This window comes from Heterodontus francisci, chromosome 19 (genome assembly GCF_036365525.1).
Source record: "Heterodontus francisci isolate sHetFra1 chromosome 19, sHetFra1.hap1, whole genome shotgun sequence".
Taxonomy (NCBI): Eukaryota; Metazoa; Chordata; class Chondrichthyes; order Heterodontiformes; family Heterodontidae; genus Heterodontus; species Heterodontus francisci.
In genome coordinates, this window is record NC_090389.1 from 22,490,340 (window position 1) to 22,511,318 (window position 20,979).

A 20,979-nucleotide genomic window follows, 5' to 3' on the forward strand; every position below is an offset into this window, starting at 1 on the left:
GGCTTGTTTTGCCTTCACATTTTTCTTATCGTGGTAGTGGGCAGCCTGGCTCCCAGTCCTTGGAAGATGAAACTGTGAGATCCAATCTTTGGGCTCAGCAACAGCAAACCTTGAAGAATGACAACTCTTCTTTGACACTTGCTGACTTCATCAACGTGTGAAAATCTCAACACAAAAGGCCTGGTGAACTGAACCACAAAGGGGGCACCAATTGTAGCTTTCTAAAATACGGATGGGCTGTTTTTGGGTTAATGGCCCAAAAATATTACTTTGCTCAAAGCAAAACTTGGGTCCCCAAAAGTGGAGGCACTATACTGCTGTAACTTCCAATAACTCCTGTTTGTGCTCCTTCTATCTACAGTGATCAATAGCAACAACAAAGAATATTACAGAGGGACACTTTGGATCGTTCCCTTCAACACTATGGATAAACAATCACATGATACTGACCCACAAGCCTCTTGAAGTGAAAGATGGTCCAATGGTTTGCTAGCTTTCCTTATTTTCGATCATGCACAGGTTAAGAAACCAAGGAAGAATATAGGCTTCACTATCAATGCTTTAGCAACACTTACACTTTGTGGTGAGGAAACCTACAAGTTTTGGAGTACATGGACAGGTGTGGTTTGGTTTTATAATAGTAGAATATTGAAGTTTAAACTGTACAATTAGTTATCTGATTTGTGAGCTCCTCCCTTCACCAGGCTAACTCACTGTAAGGTATGTCAATTTTCTCTCTGTAGACTGTGGCATGGCACTATTTTTGCCTGGGTCCATAGGGCAACTTTGGGCATGATAGACTGGGAGGTCAGGCGGACCTTAGATCTCAAGCCACAAACAGGAATATTATAGGAGTGGCCCAACTGCTACAAATGGGGTTAAGGTCCAGTAATAAGGTCTTCTATGATCCAAACCAAATTTTAGCCAATAGCCATACTTTATACCATACACACTACCTTATCTCCTGTGTTGTCATGGTTGGATTGTTTAGCTGCTTTAACTGTAAAGTCTGTCCCTTTGAGGCTACCATTTCCTAACCAGGTCCTTATGTCAACTGCTTTTAATCAGGGAAAATTGCACATTGCTGGATCCTTGTAAATTCCTGGCTCCAAGTGAAACTGTAAACTTTCACCATCAACAGAAATTAACCTGCAATTGACATCAGCACAAAATCATTTGTTTTCTGAACGCTTTGAAATGTGGTGTTGAAGTGTGATGGACACCATCAAAAAACCTTTACCGTGAGAGAAATACACTTTTCTTATTCATTGGTTTATCTTCTTGGCACCAGGAGGCAAATAGTAATAGTCAATCATTGTTTATTCTATTTTCAATACAATCCATTCAATTTTGTTTTAAGTTACACAGCAGACAATGACAGAGCACAGTTTCATAGGCACTGTCAGCAATGCCACCTACAGGCAACCAAATTCGAAAGATAAGGAGAAATTTCCCCTCAAACATATACACATTCAACAACTGCAGCTTTCTGGGATTTGTAGATCCCCTTCCATTGCATCGCCAAAACTTGAATAAACTAAATTCAACAAATATTTCAATAACACAGGTTATTCCACTAAAAACAAATCTGGATATCTGAACTGCATATGCTTGCATTGTTCCCTATTTAAGGAAGTATTCAGCTCCTGGTGACATGAAGAAATGGTCCAAGTTCTTATATTTAGCCCAGGGCGCGAGAGCTTTGCCCACTAGCAGCGCCATGTGGGCAGCCTGTGCCCAAATTTTCAACTGCGGCTTTCGGTCAGCAAAATTCTTACTTTTGGGCATTGGAAAAAAAAAATCACCCATGCTGCCTGATACAAGCATGTTTCTCCTTCAGTTCCTGTAAAGGGACTAAAAGCAAAGATACTAGGGTCATCTCAGCAAAATGCCCCATTGTTAAAGTTAAAAATCATGCTGTCTGTGTATTGCATCTTGCTGAAGGCCTTAAAAAATACTTGCAGTGGGAACTGGTAGCACAGAATATCTCCAGCATGCCCTTGTTCTCTTCATTCGGGCTCAGCGACAGCCTAACTGCCACCAGTACAAAGCCCAAATTATACAATGAAACTGTGGGCATCAGATACAGTCTCCTGTCCCTTGAAATGCTACCAGTTGGAAGAAGCTGAATCAAGCAGATCTACACAAGTATATTTCAGTATGATTGTACTGAGCTCCACTTTCCTGACCCAGTGCTGAGAGTGGGTGATGTGATCGTAGATTCCTTTACTCAGGTCACTGATAAAATGCTGCCATGGTACTTTACAAAAACAGCAGTACAAGCAGTTCATCACACGCATGTGAAGTATCGCAAAGTAACCACAAAAACTCATTTCTTAAAAACAAAAGGGAGTACTTTCTTGAGGAACAATTTTTCAATTGGTGGAATAAATTTTCTTTCAGCAGCAATAAACTCAATGAATGCAATAAGTTCGCTCAACCAGACTCTCACTGACAAACAGCATTCATTTAAGGCACGACAAAGAGATCAGGGACGGTGATTTTACAGCCATTGGCTGTTTCACAAATTGTATTTTTGAAGAAAATCCTGAGCAGTTAACCTTCACTTTTCTGAATAAACAGGAACTCTGTACAGCTAGGTCAACCGATGTGTTGCACTTTAAAAGCTTATGGAAATGCCCTGTGTACATCTGTGTAACTTCGCCACTATTGGGATTGCGTGGTTCTACTCAGTCCGCAGTTGGCAGAATTGCAGCCAGGTGCTCACTGGTTTGCTTTCTATCGATGGATTCCTAATTCCTCACTTCAGTTTTTTTTTGCAGCAACAGCCATCAGGTCACAGGCTTTCTTGTGTTTTGACCAGTGCTTCACCTGACACTCCCTAAAAAAAAAAGAGAAATTAAACCATGACCTCATAATTCAGTGTGATGATCACTCATTTTGGGACTGGTTAGCTCAGATTTAGAATTCTATTATCTTAGGTATTTGGACTTGATAGCTGCTAAACATTCTGAGCAATGTTTAGCAAGCCATTCAATTGTATCAAGCTGCTACAGAAAAGTCAAATAAGATTAAAACCAGATGGACCACCAGGCATACCGGAAATGACAAAGGCACACCCTACACAGTCTACCCTCCAAAGTCCTCCACACTAACATTTGGGGACTTGTGCCAAAATTGGTAGAGCTGTCCCACAGACTACACAAGCAGTAGTCTGACAAAGTCATACTTATCGAATCATACCTTACAGCCAATGTCCCAGACACTTACATCACCATCACTGGGTATGTCCTGTCCCACCAGAGGTGGCAGCAGAGTGATGTACAGTCGGGAGGGAGTGGTGCTGGGAATCCTCAACATTGACTCTGGACCTTATGAAGTCTCATGGCATCAGGTCAAACATGGGCAAGGAAACCTCCTGCTGATTACCACCTACTGTTCAACCTCAGCCAATGAGTCAGTGCTCCTCCATGTTGAACACAACCTGGAAGAAGCACTGCGGGTGGTAAGAACACAGAATGGGTGGGGGACTTCAATGTCCATCACCAAGAGGGGTTCCATAGCACCACTAGTGACTGAGCTGGCTGAGTCCTGAAGGACATAAATGCCAAACTGGGCCTGTGGCAGGTAGTGAGAGAACCAACAAGAGGGAAAAACCTACTTGACCTTGCCCTCACCAATCTACCTGTTGCAGGTGCATCTATCAATGACAGTATTGGTAGGAGCGACCACTGCACAGTCCTTGAGGAAATGAAGTCCTGTCTTCACACTGAGGACACCCTCCATCGTGTTGTGTGACACTACCACCGTGCTGAATGGGATACATTTAGAACAGATCTAACAGCTCAAAACTGGGCATCCAGGAGGCACTGTGGGCCATCACAACAGCAGAAATGTATTCAAGCAAATTCTGTAACCTCATGGCCTGGCATATCCCTCACTCTATCTTTACCAGTAAGCCAGAGGTCAAGCCTAGTTCAATAAAAAGTGCAGGAGAGCATGCCAGGAGCAGCACCAGGCATATCTAAAAATGAGATGCCAACCTAGTGAAGCTACAATACAGGATTACATGCATGCGAAACAGCAGAGGTAGCATGCAATAGACACAGCAAAGCGATCCCTCTCTTTCTCTCTTCACAACCAACAAATCAGATCTAAGCTCTGAAGTCCTGCCACATCCAGTCGCGAGTTGGTGGTGGACAATTAAACTACTAACTGGAGGAGGCAGCTCCACAAACATCCCCATCCTCAATGATGGGGAGCCCAGCACATCAGTGCAAAAGACAAGGCTGAAGCAGTTGCATCCATCTTCAGCTGGCAGTGCCAAGTGGATGATCTATCTCGGCCTTCTCCCAAGGTTCCCCGCATCACAGATGCCAGTCTTCAGCCTATTATATTCACTCCAAGTGATATCAAGTGATACTGCAAAGGCTATGTACCTTGACAATATTCCAGCTGTATTACATGATGACATATGATCCAGAACTAGCCATGTCCCTAGCCAAGCTGTTACAGTACAGCTACAACACTGGCATCTACCCAGCAATGTGGTCATTTTGCCCAAGTATGTCCTGTTCTCAAAAAGCAGGACAAATCCAATCCAGACAGTTACCACTCCATCAGTCTACTCTCAATTACTAGCAAAATGATGGATGGTGTTGTTGACAGTGCTATCAAGCAGCACCTACACAGCAATAACCTGCTGGTGCTCAGTTTTGGTTCCGCTCCAAATCTCATTACAGCCTTGCTCCAAACATGGACAAAACAGCTGAATTCAGGAGGTGAGGTGAGGGTGACTGCCCTTGACAACAAGGCAGCATTTGACAAAGAATGGCATCAAGAAGCCCTAGCAAAATTGAAATCAATGGACTCAAGGAGAAAATTCCTCACTGGTTGGAGTCATACCTAGCACAAAGGAAGATATTGGTGTTATTGGGGCCAATCATCTCAGCCCCAGGACATCACTACAGGAGTTCCTCAGGGTAGTGTCCTCGGCCAAATCATCTTCAGCTGCTTTATAATTCCTTCCCACCATCATAAGGTCAGAAGTGGGGATGTTCTCCGATGATTGCACAGTGTTCAGTAACATTTGCAACGTCTCAGATACTGAAGCAATCTGTACCTGCATACAGGTAGGCCTGGACAACACTTACGCTTGGGCTCATAAATGGCAAGTAACATTCACACCACACAAGTGCCTGATAATGAACATCTCCAACAAGAGAGAATCTAACCATCTCCCCTTGATATTCAACAGCATTACCATCACTTAACTGGACCAGCCATATAAATAATTTGCCTGCAAAAGCCAGTCAGAAGCTGGGAATTCTGTGGCAAGTAATTCACTTCCTGACTCCCCAAAGCCAGTCTACCATCTACAAGGCACAAGACAGGAGAGTGATGGAATACTCTCCACTGGCCTGTGTTATGATCCATCATTTTTTTTTGCTTTTCCGAGAAGCCTTTATGGATGGAAAAGGATCAGTACTGCTTTAAGGCAGCAAGTTCCAGGGACTGAGTCAAAGATTGTATTCTTGTTGCCGTAGGATACAGCCTTGGAATTGTGCTGGAAATTGTGAGGTAAATCCATAGGACTGTTTGGGGTACGCAAAGCTAGTGCAGAGGAAAATACTCTGACTGAAAGTATAGCAGACCAGGCTATAGCTTTAACGACAGCTGTGAACCCAGATACTAAAACTGAAAGGAGTGGAGAGGTTAAGAATAAAATACCTGAGAGTTATAATGAATTTTTGTCAAAGGGGAGAGTAACTCCATTTCATGAAAGTGAGGCAGGGACACAGGAGCAACCCAAACACTCTTGCTGTGGGAAAGATACAAGGTTTCCACCAGAGAGTGCCTTGAACGCTAAAGATTTAGTTAATGGAATTGGCGGGGAGTATATACCGGTACCTTTGTATAAAATACACCTAGAGAGAGACTTAATAGCTGGAATAGTAACTGTAGGTGTTGTCCACAGTTTACCAGTAAAGGGAATTGAGCTACTCCTAGGAAATGATTTGGCTGGATCAAAAGTATCAGTTTCTCCTATAGTTACAGAGGAACCAAGTGAAATTAAGGAAACGGAGCAATTACAGAAATAAGTTCCAGGAATATTTTCTGCACGTGTAGTCACCTGAGCAATGGCTAAACAGGATCCATTGTCGGAGGTGAAAGGGGCACCACAAGTATCTAAAACGTTATTTGTGGATTTAGATAATACAAATGAGATGTTTAACAGATCTTCAATAATTGTAGCACAGCAAGCTGATCCAGAGTTATACATAATGGCACAGACGGCTTTGTCAGAAGCTGAGGCGAAAGGATTTCCGGAAGGCTATTGTAAGGCAAACGGGGTTTTGAGGAGGAAATGGAGACCGCCTCATAGACCTGCAGGAAGACTGGACAGTTGTTGAACAGATAGTAGTACCACCTAAATATTGACAAGGATTATTAAGGTTAGCATATGACATTCCTTTTGCAGGACATAGGGGAATTCGGAAGACCAAATCATGCAAAAGCCAACATTATTACTGCCAAGTCTGACAAAGGATGTGAGACAATTTCTTAGGACATGCCATACCTGTCAAATGGTAGGAAAACCACAACCTACCATAAAACCAGGGGACGAAGTATTAGTGTTGTTACCGTCACAGGGAGAACCATTAAAAGCACGGTTCAGTGGCCCATATAGAGTGATCATAAGAGTGGGTAAGGTAGATTAGATTAGATTAGATTAGAGATACAGCACTGAAACAGGCCCTTCGGCCCACCGAGTCTGTGCCGAACATCAACCACCCATTTATACTAATCCTACACTAATCCCATATTCCTACCAAACATCCCCACCTGTTCCTATATTTCCCTACCACCTACCTATACTAGTGACAATTTATAATGGACAATTTACCTATCAACCTGCAAGTCTTTTGGCTTGTGGGAGGAAACCGGAGCACCCGGAGAAAACCCATGCAGACACAGGGAGAACTTGCAAACTCCACACAGGCAGTACCAGGAATCGAACCCGGGTCCCTGGAGCTGTGAGGCTGCGGTGCTAACCACTGCGCCACTGTGCCGCCCTACTTGAATGATTACTTGAATGATACCCTGAGTGCCGGAGGGCGAACCGGTTGTGTCACATCAACATGCTCAAACAGTATTACCGCAGGGAGGAGGATAAGCCAGTTCAGGTATGTCAGGTAATCAGGACTGTTGAGAAGAAAAAGGATAGTGAGGAAAAGGCAGAAGCAGGCCTAGGAAATTCTCAGATTGAACCTCCAACTATCCATTAGCGAATGCAGAATGGCTAGGAAAATTAAACAATAACCTTTTACACTTAGAGGCAAAACAGTATGAAGTCTTAACGAGGGTTTTCACAATGTTTCAAAAGGTTTGTAGGGATAAGCCACGATGTACAACCTTAGCCACTCATGATGTGGGTATAGGGGAACCACTCCTTTAAAACATCCTTGCCGCTTAGGTCCAGCCAGAAAGGCCCAAGTGGAAGCAGAGGTACAATTCCTGCTGAAGGGTTGCTTAGTTGAACATAGTCAGGACAGCTGGAATTCACAGATGGTCCTGATGATTAAACCTAGTGGGTAGGCTCAAACTTGCACAGACTCAAGAAAAGTAACTGCAGTAAAGAAGGCAGACTCCTACCCAAATTCTCATTTAAAGGACTGTAAGGACAGCGTGGGCAACACCATATGTCTTAAAGAGACAAATGTGTTGGAGGAAACCTGTCAAATTCCTTTGACACCCCAGAGTGAGAAAGAAAATCAGCTTCTGTTACACCTGACAGGGTTTTCCAGTGTCAAGTGATACCACATAGGTTAAGGGATACTCGAGAAACTTCTCGGAGAATAGTAAACCCAGTAGCGGTCAGTGCTCTTAGCTGTGCAGTTCAGCTGGCTGATGTGATGGACAATAGGGATACTTGGAAGGAAACCATGAAGCAACTGGAAGACAATACTTGGAAATTTGAAATGGGTTAATTGGGACAATCTTTTGAAAATTTAAAGCCGAAAATGTCCTGGTGGAACTTGTTGCTGTAATCTTAACATTTTAGAAAAGTTTTTGCCTCTAAATGCAGAAAAAAGTCAGCATTTTTTTCAATTTGTACTTTTTACACATTGTAATGAAACGTATTCCAGGAATGTGTTTCATTCCACCTAGGGCGGAGGTGTTATGATCCTGTAGTTTTTTTTCTCTTCCGGGAAGTATGCAGTGTGCCTTTAAGGCTGGAAAAGGATCAGTACTGCTTTAAGGCAGCAAGTTCCAGGGACTGAGTCAAAGAATGCATTCTCGTTGTCGTAGGATATAGCCAGCTTCAAATGTGCATTCTCATTGCCATAGGATACTGCCATTCGGGGAGCAAGGGCAAAGATACAATGTTGACAATTGACATTTGTAACTTGATTAAAAAACTGGGTTTTGAGACACAGTTAACAGACACAGATAGACAGTTGGATTAGCATGAACGGAACAGAGATCTCTGATAATTTAAACTGAAGGAAGGGAAGTTAGACTGTGACAATCTTTTATCCCTCAAAAAATTCTAAAGTCAAATTGACTCATCGAAAAGTGTCTACAAGTTGTTGATTGCTGAATTCATCGCTGGAAGAAGTGCATCATTTCAACTTCTGAACCAGACCACTGATTATCCTACTGTTGAAGAACCTATTTTTCCCCCCATCGGAAGCTGTGAGGACTTCAAACAACCTTGGACTGTTCCACATTGGAAGATTTCACTTCGGCAGGAGTGTAAATCTGCAAGGACACTAATTTTTCTATTTTAAATGTTGTTTATATCTTAGTAGTGTTTAAGAATTTAGTTTTTCTAATTAAACAGTTAATTTGTTGATCACCTGGTTTGGTTCGCCTCATTCGGGGGCTAATAGATGGTCAATTTGGCTATGGCTTTCTTTAATTCGGAAAGATTTAAATGATATGTTAGGCGATCTGTGGAGGGATGGGACTGAATCAACAGTGCGTTTCTCCCACCACAATCAGAATCACATATTTTGATTGGGGGGTTTGTCTTGAGCAGTCGGTTGTAACACCTGGATAAGCGCAGCTCCAACAACACTCAGGAAGTTCAACATCATCCAGGACAAAGCAGCCCGCTTAATTGGCACCCCATTCACCTCCTTAAACCTTCATTCCCTCCACCACTGGCGCACAGTGACAGCAGAGTGTACCGTCTACAAGATGCACTGCAGTAACTCACCAAGCCTCATTTGAGAGCACCTTCCAAATGCGCAACCCCTACCATCTAAGAAGGACAAGGGCAGCAGACACATGGGAATGCCAACACTTGCAAGTTCTCTTCCAAGTCACACACCATCCTGACTTGGAAATATATTGCTGTTCCTTCATTGTCGCTGGGTCAAAATCCTGGAATTCCCATCCTAACAGCACAGTGGGCGTACCCACACCAGATGGACCGCAGGGTTTCAAAGCCGTAGCTCACCACCACCTTCTCAGATTAGGGATGGGCAACAAATGCTGGCCTTGCCAGTGATGCTCACATCCCATATACAAATGAAAAACACTGCCCCAGACTACCACTCGCCCTCCAACTCAACACTGCCTTCCCAAACACTCACCCTCTACCTCAACACTGCCTTCCCAAACACTCGCCCTTCACCTCAACACTGCCTTCCCAAACACTCGTCCTCCACCTCAACACTGCCTTCCCAAACACTTGCCCTCCAACTCAACACTGCCTTCCCAAAAACTTGCCCTCCAGCTCAACACTGCATTCCCAAACACTCGCCCTCCACCTCAACACTGCATTCCCAAACACTCGCCCTCCACCTCAACAATGCCTTCCCAAACACTTGCCCTCCAACTCAACACTGCCTTCCCAAACACTCGCCCTCCACCTCAACACTGCATTCCCAAACACTTGCCCTCCAGCTCAACACTGCCTTCCCAAACACTCGCCCTCCAACTCAACACTGCATTCCCAAACACTCACCCTCCATTTCAGAATTGATAGCAAGACATTCTACACAAAATAAGGAAGAATTCAAATGTAAAAAGATTATCGTTCGCAAAGCTTGGGATTGTGGAGCAATTCAGGAACTTCTGAATAATTTTGAAAAGTTCTGCAGAAACATTAACACTGACTTATTCTATATTTCCATAATTTTCAGTCTTCAATCCTGATCTCCATTTTGGATTAGTCCGTAAAATCCTTCTGGAATAAACTTTTTAACAATATTAACAATAACTTTCTTCTATTAAGATTGCAATTAAAAGTTAAAATGGATTCTAGATGTCCAAACCTTTCTATTTCCACCATTGCATGGTATTAATATTTACAAAAAGTCTTGTAAAAAAAAAACTTCACTTTTCCATTTTTCTTTTTGGAGGGTAGCTAATGTAACCCCACTATTTAAAAAGGGAGGTAGAGAGAAAGCAGGGAATTATAGACCAGTCAGCCTGTCGTTGGTAATGGGGTAAATTCTAGAGTCCATTATCAAACATTTTAGAGCAGAGCACTTGGAGAACAGTGGTAGAAACGGGCAGAGTCAGCATGGATTTACAAAAGAGAAATCATGCTTGACAAATCTAATAGAATTCTTCGAAGATGTAACTAGTAGAGTTGATGAGGGGGAGCCAGTGGATGTGGTTTATTTGGACATTCAGAAGGCTTTCGACAAAATCCCACATAAGAGATTAGCGTGTAAAATTAAAGCACATGGGATTGGGGGTAGTGTATTGCGATGGATAGAAAATTGGTTGGCAGACAGGAAATAAACAGTCGGGATAAATGGGTCTTTTTCCGAATGGCAGGCAGTGACTAGTGGGGTACCGCAGGGATTGGTGCTAGGACCCCAGTTATTCACAATATATATTAATGATTTAGATGAGGGAACTAAGTGTAATATCTCCAAATTTGCAGATGACACAAAACTGGGTGGGAGGGTGAGTTGTGAGGAGGATGCAGAGAGGCTTCAGGGTGATTTGGACAAGTTGAGCAAGTGGGCTAATGCATGGCAGATGCAGTATAATGTGGATAAATGTGAGGTTATCCACTTTGGTAGTAAAAATAGGAAGGCAGATTATGGTCTGAACGGCTATAAACTGAGAGAGGGGAATATGCAGTGAGACCTGGGTGTTCTCGTACACCAGCTGAAGGTAAACATGCAGGTCCAACAGGCAGTAAAAAAGGGAAATGGTATGTTGGCCTTCATAGTGAGAGGATTCGCGTACAGGAGCAGGGATGTCTTGCTGCAATTATACAGGGCCTTGGTGAGGCCACACCTGGAATATTGTGTGCAGTTTTAGTCTCCTTATCTGAGGAAGTATGTTCTTGCTATAGAGGGAGTGCAGTGAAGGTTTACCAGACTGATTCCTGGCATGGTGGGACAGACGTATGAGGAGAGATTGAGTCGGTTAGGATTATATTCGCTGGAGTTCAGAAGAGTGAGGGGGGGATCTCACAGAAACCTATAAAATTCTAACAGGACTTGACAGGGTAGATGCAGGAAGGATGTTCCCGATGGTGGGGGAGCTCAGAACCATAGTCCAAGAATATGGGGTAAACCTTTCAGGACTGAGATGAGGAGAAATTTCTTCACCCAGAGTGGTGAGCCTCTGAAATTCGCTACCAAAGAAAGCAGCTGAGGCCAAAATATTGTATGTTTTCAAGAAGGAGTTAGATATAGCTCTTGGGTCTAAAGGGATCAAAGGGTATGGGGCAAAAGCGGAAACAGGTTACAGAGTTAGAAGATCAGTCATGATCATAATGAATGGTGGAGTAGGCTCGAAGGGCCGAATGGCCTACTCCTGCTCCTATTTTCTATGTTTCTATTTTCTATATTTCTTCCACTGTTGCTAAATTATCAGACTGTTTATCCAACATGCAGTATTGGAAGAGCAGGTATTTTACCCAATTAAATATTGGGGGAGAATGAAGCCATTATTTTCAGTCCCTACTCTAAACTCTGTTTCCTAGCTACTGGCTTCATCCCTGTCCCTGTCTGAGACTAAACCAGTCTGTTCACAACCTTGAAATCATATTTGACCCCGAGATGAGCTTCTGAACTCATATTCGCACCATCACTGAGACTGCCTATTTCCACCTCAGTAACATGCCTGTCTTCGCCCCTGCCTCACTTCATCTGCTGCTGAGACCCTCATTCATGCCTTTGTTATCTCTGGACTTGACTATTCCGATGCACTCTTGGCTGGTCTCCCACATTCTACCCTCCATTAACCCGAGGTCATCCAAAACTCTGCTGCCTGTGTTTTAACTCGCACCAAGTCCTGTTCACCTACCACCCCTGTGCATACTGACCTACATTGACTATCGGTCAAGTAATGTCTTGATTTTAAAATTCTCATTCTTGTTTTCAAATCTGTCCATGGCCTTGCCCCGCCCTATCTCTGTAATCTCCTCCATCCTCACAACCCTCAGATATCTACTATCATCTAAATCTGGTTTCTTGAGCATCCCAATTTTAATCACTCCATCACTGGTGGCCATGTCTTCAGTTGCCTAGGCCCCGAGCTCTGGAATTCCTTCCCTACACCTCTCTGCCTCTCTACCTCGCTTTCCTCCTTTAAGATACTCTTTAAAACTTACTTCTTTGTCCAAGTTATTGGTAATCTGGCCTAATATCTCCTTATGTCGCTCAGTATCATGTTTTGTTTAGAATGTTCTTCTGAAGCAGCTTGGGACGTTTTATTATGTTAAAGGTGCTCCATAAATACAAGTTGTTGCTGTTGTTGTTACAGAAAGTTGGGGCAGAACACATGTTCACAGTCCAAATCTATAAATGACATTTAGCTTTCAAATTTAATTTTCAGTTGCTGATTTTCTTATAGGGATAGGCTTTACAAAGATAAGAATCCCATTCCTGTTCAGCCATTCATCCTTTACCCTCTTACCTCTGACAGTACCACTCGATCTGGCACCGGGAGCACCGCTTTGCTGCCTCTCCTCCACAAAATCCACATTTTGGCCGATCTAGAATCAGATTCTCCATCATATCCAGATTGTAAGTTTCAGTCAGTCTGTACAAGGGAATGACCAGTCAGAAGATAGAATGCAGGTACCACACAGTGTGTCTTGATGCGTATTCCATGCCATATATTAACAATTCTAAGTTGCTCCTTTAAATTGTCTGAATTGCCACACAGTTCAATGCTGCAATCTGCTTTACAATTACATTTCCTCAGTCCGCTCTGAACCTTATATTTTATGATTTAATACTGTCAGCGAGAACAGTTTTTGTCAGGACATTATGAATAGGACATGCTATTTATTTACAGTTGGCCCGCTATGAAGGGCATTGCCCATTCACAATGTCACCGCATGGTAGAATTAAAATCTACAGTAAGTTATTTTCCTAGTTGGCACTGTTCCGTGGTTGTAAAGCATAAAATTCAGGGGAATGCAGTTATCACATTTTCATTTTTTGGACTGATGTGTGAATCCAGTCTAAATTCATGGTATCAAAATTCCCTTGGTTATCAGGATCTTGTATTAAATGAACTTCATGGATTCAATCCAGATCCCATTTGGAATAAGTCCAAGCTCGGTACCATCCTTAATGTGGTGCTGTACTGGTCGACAACTCAGAGGTGACACAGGAATGGTTTGTGTGGAAGTAGAAATGCCATAATGTTGCAGTAGGGAGTGCTCTTGAGACTGCATCAAACACATTGGTGGGCCAGGATAGAGGGATCTTTACTTCATATCTAACCTATATTGTACTTGAATTGGGGATACTTGTTGCCAACTTTGGTGGTTACAATGGGAGAATATTACATTTTCTAAAACTAACACCTTTACCTCAGTGAACACAAATTGACTTAAAAGGAAAAAGGGAGTTTGCAGATTACATTAAGGGTTAAAAAACAATGCAGAAGATAAAATACATCCCCCTGTGTGTTGCTTGGCAAAGTAGAGGATGCGTATGAATGGAGGATAAAAGCAAAAGGTGGAGACTACCGGCCTTCCCAGGACTTATTATTTGGCACATAACTCTAAAACACCTCTTTAATACCATTTTACTGATTTAAAATAATATATTTGTCTAGATGTAATTTGTTTTCATGATAAACACTCGTTATACTTGATTTTGGTTCTTCTCAATACAGCTCCCAGTATAAATTATACCACCAAGTCAGCCTATTCAATGTGTGTATGTAACACTGTGCCGGGTGGCACAGTGGCTCAGTGGTTAGTACCACAGCCTCACAGCTCCAGCGACCCAGGTTCAATTCTGGGTACTGCCTGTGTGGAGTTTGCAAGTTCTCCCTGTGTCTGCCTGGGTTTTCTCCGGGTGCTCCGGTTTCCTCCCACAAGCCAAAAGACTTGCAGGTTGGTAGGTAAATTGGCCATTATAAATTGTCCCTAGTATAGGTAGGTGGTAGGGAAATATAGGGACAGGTGGGGATGTGGTAGGAATATGGGATTAGTGTAGGATTAGTATAAATGGGTGGTTGATGGTCAGCACAGACTTGGTGGGCCGAAGGGCCTGTTTCAGTGCTGTATCTCAAAGTAAAAATAAAACCAGTTCGAGTTCAGGAGTGAGAAACCAAGCAGCCGCTCATACCTGTGGGCCTGTTCACGTAAATCTTGCTCAGAAGGGTTAAATGCAGTTTTCACTTGGTGCTTTGCAATGGCTTTCCACTTGTTAGAGTTCTCTCGAATGATCCTATCCCTGATATCAGGGACCTAGCAGCAGCAAGAATAAACAGATACAAATGAAACGTCTAGGACAGTAGGAAGATTTATCCACACATCCACTGGCACCTATTGACAATCATTTAATAGTATATTCCACTTATTCTTTTATTAAATCAGCACCCAAAATTTACCTAATCAAATGTTAGCCTGTACGTATGGATGCATCAGAGAGACAGGCACTCCCTGTGCTCCAACAGCACAACTCCTTGAGTTGGGAAGAAGGCCTCTATCTTTCTGAACTAGTTTTTCATTAGTGGCATTTTCATATTAATAAAATCCATGATTGATACAAAATAGTACATTGATCTTTAATTTAATTTGAGTGAAAGGCTGACCAAAAGGGTCAAAATAAGTGTTCTTTTCTGTACAGTTCCTGGACCATATGGCTTATTACATTTTCATTTTGTTTTGCTAACAGATTCCCAGGGAAGGGAGGAGGGGGAAGGAACACATGCTGTGAATGGAATAAAAGCGTATGCAGGTTCAGCAAAATGTTTTTGTTTCTCTGTCCTTAATCTCCAAAAGCTATTAACTTCTCACTGGGAATAGTTCCACATGCCATGGTTCCTGTTATGCGAGGCCCCCCACCTGCCAAGAATGAGGCACATTAATTTTGCCATGAACATTGATTTTATACCGTTAGTGGAGTTGAAGCAAGGACTTGGTAAACAGATCAGCCGTGGCTGGAAAAGACATTTGCATATAAACAGACCGTGATTAGAAGGAGAAAGGACCATTCCCTGACACATTCAACCCACAATGGACCTTGATCACCAGACAGTGTGTGTAAGAAGAGCATTCCAAAGACTGCTAAGGTGATACAATCCAAGACGTGGTCAGACCAGTTAGTGACATGACAGTTAGTGAATGTGGGAGGTAAGGGTTGCCAAGAGTGTCCCTGCTGACTGCATCTGCGGGAAGTGCACCCAACTCCAGCTCCTCAAGAACCGCGTTAGGGAACTGGAGCTGGATGAACTTCGGATCATTCGGGAGGCAGAGGGGGTTATTGAGAGGAGTTATGGGGAGGTAGTCACACCTCAGGTAAAAGAAGTAGGTAGATGGGTTACCGTCAGGGGAAGGAGAGGGAACCAGCAGGCAGTGCAGGGATCCCCTGTGGCCGTTTCCCTCAACAACAGGTATACCGTTTTGGATACTGTTGCGGGGGACAACTTACCAGGGGTAAGCAATGGGGTACAGGTATCTGGCACAGAGTCTGTCCCTGTTGCTCAGAAGGGAAGGGGGAAGAGGAGCAGAGCATTAGTCATTGGGGACTCCATAGTTAGGGGAACAGATAGGAGGTTCTGTGGGAATGAGAGAGACTCACGGTTGGTGTGTTGCCTCCCAGGTGCCAGGGTTCGTGATGTCTCAGATCGTGTTTTTGGGATCCTTAAGTGGGAGGGGGAGCAGCCCCAAGTCGTGGTCCACATAGGCACCAACGACATAGGTAGGAAGAGAGATGGGGATTTAAGGCAGAAATTCAGGGAGCTAGGGTGGAAGCTTAGAGCGAGAACAAACAAAGGTGTTATCTCTGGGTTGTTGCCCGTGCCACGTGATAGCGAAGCGAGGAATAGGGAGAGAGAGGAGTTGAACACGTGGCTGCAGGGATGGTGTAGGAGGGAGGGTTTTGGTTTCCTGGATAATTGGGGCTCTTTCTGGGGTAGGTGGGACCTCTACAAACAGGATGGTCTTCACCTGAACCAGAGGGGTACCAATATCCTGGGGGGGAGATTTGCTAGTGCTCTTCGGGGGGGTTTAAACTAATTCAGCAGGGGAATGGGAACCTAAATTGTAGTTCCAGTGTACAGGATGTTGAGAGTAGTGAGGTCAGGGATAAGGTTACAAGGACGCAAGAGGGCACTGGCAAGCAAGAACTTGGTTTAAAGTGTGTCTACTTCAACGCCAGGAGCATCCGGAATAAGATGGGTGAGCTTGCAGCATGGGTTGGTGCCTGGGATCTCGATGTAGTGGCCATTTCGGAGACATGGGTAGAGCAGGGGCAGGAATGGATGTTGCAGCTTCCGGGATTTAGATGTTTCAGTAAGAACAGAGAAGATGGTAAAAGACGGGGGGGTGTGGCATTGTTAATCAAGGAGAGTATTACGGCGGCAGAAAGGATGTTTGAGGACTCGTCTACTGAGGTAGTATGGGCCAAGGTTAGAAACAGGAGAGGAGAGGTCACCCTGTTGGGAGTCTTCTATAGACCTCCGAATAGTTCCAGAGATGTAGACGAAAGGATAGCGAAGATGATTCTCGACAGGGGCGACAATAACAGGGTAGTTGTTATGGGGGACTTTAACTTTCCAAATAGTGACTGGAAATACTATAGTTCGAGTACTTTAGATGGGTCAGTTTTTGTCCAGTGTGTGCAGGAGGGTTTTCTGACACAGTATGTAGACAGGCCAACCAGGGGCGATGCCACATTGGATTTGGTACTGGGTAATGAACCCGACCAGGTGTTAGATTTAGATGTAGGTGAGCACTTTGGTGATAGGGATCACAATTCGGTTAGGTTTACCTTAGTGATGGGCAGGGACAGGTATATACCGCAGGGCAAGAATTCTAGCTGGGGGAAAGGAAATTCTGATGCGATTAGGCAAGATTTAGGATGCGTAGGATGGGGAAGGAAACTGCAGGGGATGGGCACAATCGAAATGTGGAGCTTATTCAAGGAGCAGCTACTGTATGTCCTTGATAAGTATGTACCTGTCAGGCAGGGAGGAAGTTGTCTAGCGAGGGAGCCGTGGTTTACTAAAGAAGTTGAAGTGCTTGTCAAGAGGAAGAAGAAGGCTTATGTTAGGATGAGACGTGAAGGCTCAGTTAGGGCGCTTGAGAGTTACAAGCTAGCCAGGAAGGATCTAAAGGGAGAGCTTAGAAGAGCAAGGAGAGGACACGAGAAGTCATTGGCGGATAGGATCAGGGAAAACCCTAAGGCTTTCTATAGGTATATCAGGAATAAAAGAATGACTAGAGTTAGATTAGGGCCAATCAAGGATAGTAGTGGGAAGTTGTGTGTGGAATCAGAGGAGATAGGGGAAGCGTTAAATGAATATTTTTGGTCAGTATTTACAGTAGAGAAAGAAAATGTTGTCGAGGAGAATACTGAGATTCAGACTACTAGGCTAGATGGGATTGAGGTTCACAAGGAGGAGGTGTTAGCAATTTTGGAAAGTGTGAAAATAGATACGTTCCCTGGGCCAGATGGGATTTATCCTAGGATTCTCTGGGAAGCCAGGGAGGAGATTGCAGAGCCTTTGTCCTTGATCTTTATGTCGTCATTGTCGACAGGAATAGTGCCGGAAGACTGGAGGATAGCAAATGTTGTCCCCTTGTTCAAGAAGGGGAGTAGAGACAGCCCTGGTAATTATAGACCTGTGAGCCTTACTTCGGTTGTGGGTAAAATGTTGGAAAAGGTTATAAGAGACAGGATTTATAATCATCTTGAAAAGAATAAGTTCATTAGCAATAGTCAGCACGGTTTTGTGAAGGGTAGGTCGTGCCTCACAAACCTTGAGTTTTTCGAGAAGGAGACCAAACAGGTGGATGAGGGTAAAGCAGTGGATGAGGTGTATATGGATTTCAGTAAGGCGTTTGATAAGGTTCCCCACGGTAGGCTATTGCAGAAAATATGGAAGTATGGGGTTGAAGGTGATTTAGAGCTTTGGATCAGAAATTGGCTAGCTGAAAGAAGACAGAGGGTGGTGGTTGATGGCAAATGTTCATCCTGGAGTTTAGTTACTAGTGGTGTACCGCAAGGATCTGTTTTGGGGCCACTGCTGTTTGTTATTTTTATAAATGACCTGGAAGAGGGTGTAGAAGGGTGGGTTAGTAAATTTGCGGATGACACGAAGGTCGGTGGAGTTGTGGATAGTGCCGAAGGATGTTGTAGGTTACAGAGGGACATAGATAGGCTGCAGAGCTGGGCTGAGAGATGGCAAATGGAGTTTAATGCGGAAAAGTGTGAGGTGATTTACTTTTAAAGGAGTAACAGGAATGCAGAGTACTGGGCTAATGGGAAAATTCTTGGTAGTGTAGATGAACAGAGAGATCTTGGTGTCCAGGTACATAAATCCCTGAAAGTTGCTACCCAGGTTAATAGGGCTGTTAGGAAAGCATATGGTGTGTTAGCTTTTATTAGTAGGGGGATCGAGTTTCGGAGCCACGAGGTCATGCTGCAGCTGTACAAAACTCTGGTGAGACTGCACCTGGAGTATTGCGTGCAGTTCTGGTCACCGCATTATAGGAAGGATGTGGAAGCTTTGGAAAGGGTGCAGAGGAGATTTACTAGGATGTTGCCTGATATGGAGGGAAGGTCTTACGAGGAAAGGCTGAGGGACTTGAGGTTGTTTTCGTTAGAGAGAAAGAGGAGGAGAGGTGACTTAATAGAGACATATAAGATAATCAGAGGGTTAGATAGGGTGGATAGTGAGAGTCTTTTTCCTCGGATGGTGATGGCAAACACGAGGGGACATAGCTTTAAGTTGAGGGGTGATAGATATAGGACAGATGTCAGAGGTAGTTTCTTTACACAGAGAGTAGTAGGGGCGTGGAACGCCCTGCCTGCAACAGTAGTAGACTCGCCAACTTTAAGGGCATTTAAGTGGTCATTGGATAGACATATGGATGAAAATGGAATAGTGTAGGTCAGATGGTTTCACAGGTCGGCGCAACATCGAGGGCCGAAGGGCCTGTACTGCGCTGTAATGTTCCAATTCTAATTCTAATTCTAACCTGCTTGGCAACCTCAGTTTTTCTGAATTGTGCAAACAGTTTGAACTGAGTAAGTCTGTTTGCTCCTGGACTGAGGAGATCTCTCCCATCTGCTCCCATCTCTTTCTCACAAGCCTCTGAAGACACATGATCCCCAAGAGAGAAAAGTCTCCTGCAGCGAATAACTTTAAGAATAATACTGGGCCCCAATGAAAAACAAGAACTACCTACAATCAAGAACTCTACAGTGAGCTCGAAGAACCATAACAAAAACTCTTCAGATATTGCCTCACACTCTTCCACTTTATTTTTCCTGTGCTCTTTTCTGTCTCTATTTGCATGTGTGTATCACATATGCATGCTAGTGTGGGCGAGTCGTGTATCCGTAGGCTTCAACCAAATTAGAGTTTAAGTTTAATAAATTTCAATCTTTCTTCTTTAAACCTACGAAAACCTGTTTGTGCTGGTTTCTTTGCCTTATAATTGGAAAGCGGTGAAAAAAGATTCACCAAGGGGGAGCTAAAAACAGTGTGTTTAAAAAAATAAACCCAGTTACGGTATGACCAGGTGAAGGCTGAGGGGGACCCCTAGACACCTTTCTCACCTGGTCATACACTCCCCTCTGGTATTTCATCCAACTGCCATTAATCAAACAGTGACGGCTGTTCAACTGCAGAGCCCAACACAGCTAAGCCCGATCTTGTCCTCAACTAATATTCATGCGTGTGCATTTCCATTGGGGGCTACATTCAGAAGCAGGAGCCCAGCCGGGTTTTTCCACTTCCTTATGGAGACTGATTGTAGCAGCCATACTGTTGCCCCAGCCAAGATCAGTTAACATAGTACAGACCAGGCACTGAATTTGGAACTTCCCTATTGTGTACAGCGCAGCTACTCACTGGGTAAGTTACCTGAATTATTGCACTATTTCATTATGTACATGATAACACTAATCATCACCTAGGAATGGTAGCATGAATGAAAACAACTCAACCAGAGACAGAGAGGCCTATATCCCATCAACCTGAAATCTTGGGTCTTAAAATTCTCAAGATGGTTTCCGATCATTTTTAGTCAATCATAATAGATTGTCAAAAATAACTTCTATTGCCAATTTAAGAACTTAGGTTTGCTGGGTTTCAGGTTCTATTTTCAAACTCAAAAACAGAGAGAAAATCAGGAGGAAATATATTGGGCCCCAAACAATCCAGGTAAACGGGGACAAATTCAATAAAATTCAATTCAATCTGCAACATTGCTAAAACTCAAAAAATCAGACACGAGGATAAAAAGGATAAAGTTCAGCTAAATGACAACCATTGTATGCCTGTAATAGGAATTATAAGAATTGATATGATCCTGATCCAACATTTTTGGCCTTCTAATTTAGGATATGCATTTGTTAAAGACAGCCTAAGGGTTTTATAATTCCGTTTGGACAGGAAAAGCTGCCAAATATTTGGCAAGAAATGAATGGCAAATGTCTGTAAATAAAGTACAAATTAGAAATCGTCCAGTGTATATTCTTGCAACAGAATAATCAGATGCCTTTTTCTCCAGAACAAAGGCATGACTAAATGCCCATTGCTGGGAATACCATTGCT

General features: G+C 43.5%; 1 protein-coding gene across 1 annotated transcript in view; it reads right to left on the reverse strand.

Moving 5' to 3' along the window:
• Positions 1-1,345: 1,345 nt before the first annotated feature.
• The window catches only part of zmynd10 (zinc finger, MYND-type containing 10), a 77,850-nt gene continuing 58,216 nt past the window's right edge, over positions 1,346-20,979 (reverse strand). The window contains exons 10-12 of the mRNA XM_068052300.1: positions 14,535-14,656; positions 12,862-12,987; positions 1,346-2,842 (exon numbers count right to left, since the gene is read on the reverse strand). Of these exons, the coding sequence (XP_067908401.1) occupies positions 2,767-2,842; positions 12,862-12,987; positions 14,535-14,656 (324 nt within the window). The 3' untranslated portion in view covers positions 1,346-2,766. The remainder of the gene's footprint in view (positions 2,843-12,861; positions 12,988-14,534; positions 14,657-20,979) is intronic.